We start from the raw sequence: 8,634 nt of genomic DNA on the forward strand, positions 1-8,634 counted from the left end.
CATAAGTAACATCAGTTCTTGTGTTTATTGAATAGTGAATATATTTTAATATTTGTTATATATTAATTAAAAAATCAACTAGTGTGTGCTGTATAGATATTTATAATTTGTATTAACAAAAATAATAGAAAATATTATTAAAAATTAAATCGATTTTAGATAATCTATAATTCTCATTTCCAGGATAAGATTCTATTCGTAAATTTACATGCCTATATGTCGACTTGTCTTTTAATACATATATATTAATAAGTCTTTATTTTTAATTTGTTGTATATTAATTCAAAAATCAACTAGTGCTGTATGTAGATATTTATACATTGAAAATAATAGAAATATATGAAAACAATAGAATATATTGTTAAAATTAATCCATTTTAGATAATCTAAATTCAAATTTTAGAAAAGGATCGCATTCATCATAAATTTACATGCCTATATTTCAACGTCTTTTAATTAATGTGTATGCATTTATGGGTCTTCAATTTTTTTGTATTAACAGTATAAGTAAAATTGAATCAAATTCTATCTCGAATTTTAACACAAATTATAGATCTATAATTAATCTAAAATGAACCTTGGGTAATTATAATTATTCAAAATCACATCGATTATGCTAATGAGATGAGAATATAGGAAATTACAAGGAGAAGAAGTATAACATGTGATACACATTTATGGAAAAATTTTTAATCCTATCTTTAATCCTATAACCGTTGTTTTGTAATGAAGATGATAATGCTATCATTGTAAGGATTCACTCCTGCGGCAAGGAAATAATTTATAGTACATATATAAACACTTGAGTTGCATGTATATCAATTTCTTCCTGATACAGTAAACTTAGTCACCACAGTGGATTAATTTTCTTATTTAATATAAATTTCTACGATTTTTGCTTTTCTTTCTTCGCCTGTTCTGCCAGTGCTTCTAATCGGTCGTGTTCCGCAATTAAGGCGTTCACTTCATTCGCTGGCAGTATTTTTGTTTTTGTTGTACCATCTTCGCGCGTCAGTATCGCCATTTCCACTGTAAGTAAAAGAAGTGAACGTATGTCAACAACTTTGTTACAAATTACTACAAAATGTGTCTAATAGCAAATTTGATAAGACACATTAATGCATATTAAAACTATTGTTGTACATATTTTTATGTCAATACAGATTGACAGAAGTATTATAATATAAATATAGAAACAGATTAAATCTTGAATCAATACATTTTATTGTACCATTAGGTAAAATATATTTTATAATTCCAAATATTTATATTTCACTCTCTCTCTCTCTCTCTCTCTCTCTGAATGTATCCAATTGAATTCATTAAAAAACTATGTTTACAATCTCATCAACTTATGTACATTTCTATGAATGTAGATTAACTTTAATCTTGTTTAATTTATTTTCTATTTTTTTTAAGAATTAGAAAAAAGAGAGTAAATTAAACCAAGATTGAAATTAATCTATTTTCATAGAAATAGACATTAAAACCAATTGCTCTAATTTAGATTTAAATAAAAATTTACCCTTCTCAGCAGTGAGTTTATTCATGTCCAACGTTTTAGAGAGCACTTTGATAGCGAGTGCCATTGCGTCTTTCAGAGTTGTCTCGCCTTCTTTATATTCCTGCTTCAAGGACGACACAGCCGCTGCCGAATTATTCCCGATACACGTTGCCTTCCAGCCGCCATAGTTTCCACTAGGATCTGACTGATACAACTGATATCCGTAATATTTGTCCCATCCCATGTATAAGATAGATACACCAAAGGGTCTCTTTCCACCGTATTGAGTGTATGCCTGTTTAACGTCGCATAACCACGAGACAAGCTGCTCGCAAGGTATAGCTTCACCATACTGAAGAAGGTATCTCTGTGCAATAAGACGCAATTCATTCGTCAAGACATTCGCGTCCGAAGTTATACCAGCCACTGAACAAACTATGTCGTCGTTCAACTTGTAGATTTTTTCGGAGAAGAATACTTCATCCAGCAACTTGTTGGTATTACGTTTCTCAGCTGCCAGTAGAATACCGTCGTTTGCTAATATACCCAGGCAAGTACCGGCATGGCTTATAGCCTCCATAGCATATTCGACTTGGTACAGTCTTCCTTCTGGCGAGAAGATTGTGGTACGTGTATCATATCTACGTGCCTGTAAAATGTATAACAAGGTATAGCTAAAAAATATTGAGTCAATTGCGATGAACAATTCAAAATTTTAAAATTTCTATTAAAGTTTCAATTTTTATTTTATCCCAAATATAAGCAAGCAAATATGAGTAAAACAGAACCGCTATATTCATCAAAAGGTTCATTTAAACAAGTCTCTAATGTGTTCATTCTTTTATATTTTGCTAAGAGTGTCAGAACTTTAAATCAGATATATTGATGTGATTTCAACATCCTATGCCTTAAATATGTGCCATATTAGCAATAATTACACTTATGATCTGTTCATATTTACAAATTATGATAAATGTTAGTCTTGATGACAATGCATTTCCCGCATAACCTATAAGCAACAACAGTATCCAAGGTATTTCAAAAAGCTGACTTCAGAACTGAATAAATGTAATATTGAGCTGCAATGAGACTCGTCAACTTACCATTTTGATTTATATTATTAAAATGTCTTATCAGTCGTATCAAGAAAATGCCGCTCGCGAGTCCAACAGTATCCAACAGTCTTGACACTTCGACTCGAAGAATGATTGGCAGGTTAATCGGTACTCTCGGTAATTTTCGATTACTCGAAAGTCGCCATGAAATATCGATAAGCATTATGATAATCTTAAAATCGATATAAATCCCGCGATAATACAAAATAAACAATGCGATCATTTATTTTTCAAACATACAATTTTATCTCATTTCCTTCACTATTCATTTTTCTCACGTTTTAAGCCAATATTACATGTGTCCTTTTTTGTCGTACAATAAATTTTTCAAGCTTGTCGATTGACTATAGGACAAAGAAGTCCAGAGATCCTCTGTCTTGCAGTCAATCGACACGGTTGAAAAATTCGTCGTACGACAAAAAACGAACGCATGTAATATTGACCTTACAACTTATGAGAATGGGCGGAACTTCACGATGCAAAGGATGGGTAAATATTTTTTACATATACATAATACTTTCCATTAATATGTATCATTAGTTTTATTTTTTTATCAGGCCCAATACATGAATAGAAAACAAAATGTTCATACAGATCAACAAAATTCAGATTGCTTCATACAGAGATCTCAAAAGATAGGTATATATATAAGCCATGTAAGGTAGGTATTTTGTATAGTTACATAAATATATCAGTAACGTTGCAATAGTCAAACTGAAGCTGCAACTTTCTTTATCTTAAGCTTATAAACTTAACTAAGGTATAAAAAGGAAATCAATTTTATAATATCTTGTATCATATAAACACTTGTAAAAAAAAAAGAGGAAATAGACATAACAGAGAAGCTATCAGCGTCAGGGCTGTGGCCCAGTAGCAGGAAGTCTACCTCACGGAGGAGATCAGGCCGAATCTCGGAGCGTCCTGATATCTTTCTCGTATTGTTGCTTATTTCTTACACCTATATACAGATTATATAAACATCTGTACACGTCTGTTAATCTTTTATCATTTAGAATAATTCCTTCCATTTTTTCCTATTTGTTGCCGAACATCCTGGTGTAAGCTCTTTTTTGGGACATAGATATACATAGATCTTTCTTATTTGTACATACATATATATACAAGAAAATCTTATTTATCTTATTATCAGTAATTAAAATTTCAAAACATCATCTTTTGGCAATTATACTGTGTGTACTTAGTGTTATATGATACTTAGTACCTAAACTATAATAAGGATTATATGAAACATGTAGTGACAATTTAAAAGAAACGATTGTACTGTTCCAAGCGATACATAATAGTTACCAATCAATTGTTATCAATGTGAGAAATAATTACTTTCTCGAAGCCATCTGATCACGAAGTTCTTTCAGATCTTTCAGTTGTTGACTCAATCGTGCGCTCTCCTCGGCAGCAGTACTCTGAATATCGTTTAAATAAGCTAATCGTTCAGTAAATTGATCGAAGATCTTGTCCAGTACTGGTCCTTTTACACCAAAGCTTTTATTGATTTGATCAATCTTTACAGTGTTATTCATAGACTGTTTCTTGGCACTTGATTCATTTTGCAATAAAGCTAGAAGTGTATCGGTAACTCGTTCTTTAGACGCACTCGAAGTGTTCTCAATGGATTCGTCTTTTCCTTTCTTCATATCAATACTGAAAGTTGAATCCATTCCAGTTTTTTTGCTTTCTACTTCTGTTCTTTTCTTTTTTTGATTAGAAATTGAAAAATTTCCATTTTCTCTGGTAACTTGTTGGAAATAATCTTTCAAGGAAATTGGCTAAAAAATTAAAAGATTGAAAAAGGATACATTTATATTACTCATTCACAATAAAATTTAATCAAATGTTTATATATATAAAAACGTAATATATTACCGAATTAGTGTTACGTAGAGACTGTTCTAATTGCTTAATCTCGTCATCTTTAGGAGCTAATTCATCATATAACATTCTGTGGAATGAACTGTCATGAATGTTAGGAGCAAAGCAAGGACGAGCACCTGTATTACGATCATCGGAATCATATTTTTCATCTTCATGTATTTTCATTTTATCAAAGTCATTTTGTAAAATGCTTGTAGATGCTGCAGTAGCTTGTGACGCTGCAGCATCTTCTGATGCTGTACTAGCGTTACGAGGAGGACGTAATGGATGTAATGGTGCTTCACAAGTCTGAAATTACAGAAAGAATACTTATATAATTATATCAATATAGTGATCACGATGTTACTTATTTAATCCTGGACTACAGAAATGGGTTATTAGGATTTGAAGCAAAATTGAGTGATTATACAATCTATACGAGCGTACTATGAGGTTATAAATTGTAGGCATAAAAATTATAGGCTTGAATTTTCTCTATCAGTCGCCGTAAGGAGATTCACTTGCATTCTGTGCACTTCAAAAAGGATACTTCAAAACTTAAGTGTAGTTTTCACAGCTATAGTTAAAGGTTAAATATATATATTTAAAAAATATTGTTATATTAAGTTTGCATGAAATATATTTTACCATGTTCGCAGACTCTAAGACTGTGCTCGGAAACCCTTTGAGATTTGCTATACGCTCTCGTTCGTTGTCCCTAAATTTCTTTTTCTCTGCTTTTGTCAATCCAGGCACACATCGAAGTACCGGCATTTTCGCTGAAGCTTCCATCGGATCGTAATGCGGAAATTCTGGATCCTGTCAAACAAAATATATGAGTTATATAATGTAAATCAGTATCGGTTTACATTAGCTAATTGTTCCATACCTCTTCCCAATTTTCATTTAAGTACAAGCTACTAGGAGGATCCGGGTCTCTTGCTTCAATATTTCCAATATCCATATCTGCCGCTTTTCCAATACTAGAACACATTTCAATGTGCTCCTACAAGATTGAATAAAAAATTGATATTAATAACAGGAAGAACAGAAAGATCTTTCAAGATATACGACTCTGAAACATATTACAATAAATTTGAACATACGTACCCTGAGAGAGTCCTGCTCTACAATGTGACTCTTGTCCAATGGACACACTGCCATGTTTTCCTTCTTATTATATCTCTTGCATTTTGATATATGATTCATAAGTTTAAATTTACGAATACGATGCGAAGAATTGTAGGGACAAGAAACCATGATATCCGCATCTGCCATTTTTAGAATCTAATTCTATAAATTATATCAATTATTAAAAAGACATTCATTTCTTTTTCGTCATTATCTTATTATCAGTACAGTAAAATTTATTGCTAAATATAAGAGATTCTAGAAGAAACATGATACAAAGCATTTGAAAAAAAGCAGTGTTATTAACAATTTTGAAGGTAAAACAACAGAATCCTCAGTTTTTTATTCTTAGATTTGGAACAATATATCGATCATAAAATTATCTATTTCAATAGCAAGTTTTCTATGAAATAATTAAAGCATTCAATATAAATCAGAAAATAAAATGATCCCTTTTCAAATAAAATTTCAGAAATACGAGGGGCACTATTTATATTTTGAGCCTAATAATAAAAAAACAGTAATTTGTCATTGAAACTTTATTGTTTTTCAAAATATTCTCCTTTATGATCTATACACTTTTGCATGCGTTCGAACCACTTGTCAAAGCATTTTTTCCATTCCGCTTGAGATACCTCCAAAACATGGTTTTTGAATGCATCAACGGCTTCTTCTGTCGACGAAAATCATTGTCCACGCAATTTATTCTTAACGTTCGGGAACGAACGGCGACCACGATTAAATTCGTTATACCAGCGTTTCACAGTGGCAAAGGATGGGGCTTTATTGCCAAAAGTGGAAATAAGTTGATCGATGCACTCCTGTCTTGATAATCCACATCGAAAGTCATAATAAATCATTGCACGAAAATTTTCATCAGTTAATTCCATTTTTTCGCTGAGACACAATTTTCAAGTGACTGTAAACAATACAAATCGCGCTCAAATAACAAAACGTTCTGAAGAAGGTTATGGTCAACAATGTCAAACTTTCTAGTGGAAATGTCAGACAACACTCAGTGTTGCCAAGGCTCAAAATATAAGCAGTGCCCCTCGTATCTCATAGTCAAACAAAAAACATATACCTTTATTTTTATTATATTGTTAATAACAAGGTCTTTCTCACAACAAGGTACACAAGGTCACAACAAGATTAACAAGGTTAATCTCAAGCTTTCTTTTGTCAAGTAAAATTACAATGTTTATGAAAAATGAGGCAAGTACAATATACATAACAAAATTAGTTTCTTAATCTTTATCAGCAAGGTGAAAATTTCACTCTTCTTCATCAATCTGATCATCGAACTTCAGTGTAGATTTTTATATTCTAGATTGTATAAAAATCAGAAAAAATTCCTACATACTTGTGAAAGCTTTAAAGAGTTTTTATACTATAATAGAAGTTAGATTTCACTTTATTTATTTTTTACAGATTTAAATTTATCTTTCAGAATCTATGATCAAAAAATCAACTATACTTTTAAATCCCAAATTGCCAGTGGAAAATTAAATAATCAACTAAATGATTAGATATTCAGACAATATCCAATTTCATCTTCTTAATCAGTAAATCATCATATATTGCAGCTTGTATAAATGTTTAATTCCCTAATCGTTATAAATTCCTGACAATGTTTTATTGTAATTACATCATACTTATTGTTGGGCTGTTCGAGGAACGCTGTTAGTATTATTGTTATCCTATTTTTATTATTAGACATAAAACAAGGATGACGCAATAGAGAGAGAATTTGTTGTCAAACTAGTATAAGCTTTTGGAAATTAAAGTAAGGTATTTGGTGAAAGCGGGGAAAAAAGTTTTTGTACAGAAACAAAAAAAAGATCTATTCTTTTTTTATATCCCAGGACTGAACTCTCTTATAGGGTTTATTTTTTTCACACTGGAGAGAAAAAAAGGACAAAAGATGAATCGTGCAAAAAAAGGGTATTTATGGCTAAGTTTCCACCGAGGGTTAGAGTTGGGTCAGAGTACAAGAACTGACCAACCACAGTCAAGCATTCCCCTGTCATTCGACTATGACAGGGGAATACTCGACTGTGATTGGTCAGTTCTTGTACTCTGACCCAACTCTAACCCTCGGTGGAAACTTAGCCTATAATGGAACAAGTTGGAACAAGTCGGAATGGATTCCGATTTCCGATCAGAATTATTTCGTTCTCCCTCGAAAATATAATAGAAGTCTAGGGATTGAATAATTCTGATCGGAAAATGCATTCCAATTAATTCTATAATACGTACCCTGGGATATGAAAATGAATAGACCTCTAATCTATGCAAAATAAAAAAAACGCATCGCGAAGATATTATTTGATGTATACACAGTAAAGAATTTCCTTCTTTTTCTTTATTAAATTTTTTACTCACCGTGTCACAGCAAAACGCTTCAATCCAATCTTCTTCTGCCCAGTGGATTTCTGATTCTAAAAATCTCAACGCAATTAAATTTTTCCCTAACCATCACACGTACAAAAATTTTAGTCATAATCGTAAGGCCGTAAGCAAATCGGCCAATCACAATCGAGCGTTTTAAAACGCGAGATCGTTATTTTGATTGTGATTGGTCGATTTGCTTGCGATCTTACGATTACGATTAAAATTTTTGTACGCGCGTGTGATGGCCTTTATTAGCTCTCTTCAACAGACATTAATGGCGATTGTTTTCACTGATGATTTCCAATAACAATCAGGTCGCCAATTAACACATCTTTCTGCCACTCTAACAAATTGCTGTCCACTGATACCTGATACGCACTTTGGCACCTTTCAGATTCCACGATATTGTACCGGTTTGATGCTAGACGATAAGCTACGCTAAACTTCCTTGATGGAGGACAACGAACAAGGAATTAGGATCATTGGGACTATATACCATATTGAATATTAGTTCCTCATCTCCGGTCGTCATGCCCTAGACGGCGCCACAAAACGGTGGTAACCATCGACATCTAGAATGGACCGCTGATGGCAATGGTGGGGGTAGAAAGACGATTA

At 32.2% G+C, this 8,634-nt stretch overlaps 1 protein-coding gene across 2 annotated transcripts; it reads right to left on the reverse strand.

Annotated features, from left to right (window-relative positions):
• Positions 1-596: 596 nt before the first annotated feature.
• Positions 597-8,496, reverse strand: Prosalpha3 (proteasome alpha3 subunit). 2 transcript variants are annotated; one of them, XM_018454174.1, is made up of 8 exons: positions 8,396-8,496; positions 8,008-8,063; positions 5,602-5,784; positions 5,381-5,497; positions 5,140-5,310; positions 4,504-4,800; positions 1,526-2,153; positions 597-1,029 (listed from the first exon to the last, which is right to left on the reverse strand). In XM_018454174.1, exons 3-8 carry the CDS (start codon positions 5,767-5,769, stop codon positions 887-889), a joined length of 1,524 nt encoding a protein of 507 aa, XP_018309676.1. In that variant the 5' UTR covers positions 5,770-5,784; positions 8,008-8,063; positions 8,396-8,496; the 3' UTR covers positions 597-886. The 2 variants fall into 2 exon arrangements, with proteins under 2 accessions (XP_018309676.1, XP_018309674.1); XM_018454172.1 differs by lacking the exons at positions 4,504-4,800; positions 5,140-5,310; positions 5,381-5,497; ... (1 more) ...; positions 8,008-8,063; positions 8,396-8,496 and adding an exon at positions 2,608-2,693 and having other exon boundaries at positions 617-1,029.
• Positions 8,497-8,634: the final 138 nt, after the last annotated feature.

This window comes from Mycetomoellerius zeteki, unplaced genomic scaffold, assembly GCF_001594055.1.
Source record: "Mycetomoellerius zeteki isolate Tzet28-1 unplaced genomic scaffold, Tzet1.0 scaffold426, whole genome shotgun sequence".
NCBI classification, from domain to species: domain Eukaryota; kingdom Metazoa; phylum Arthropoda; class Insecta; order Hymenoptera; family Formicidae; genus Mycetomoellerius; species Mycetomoellerius zeteki.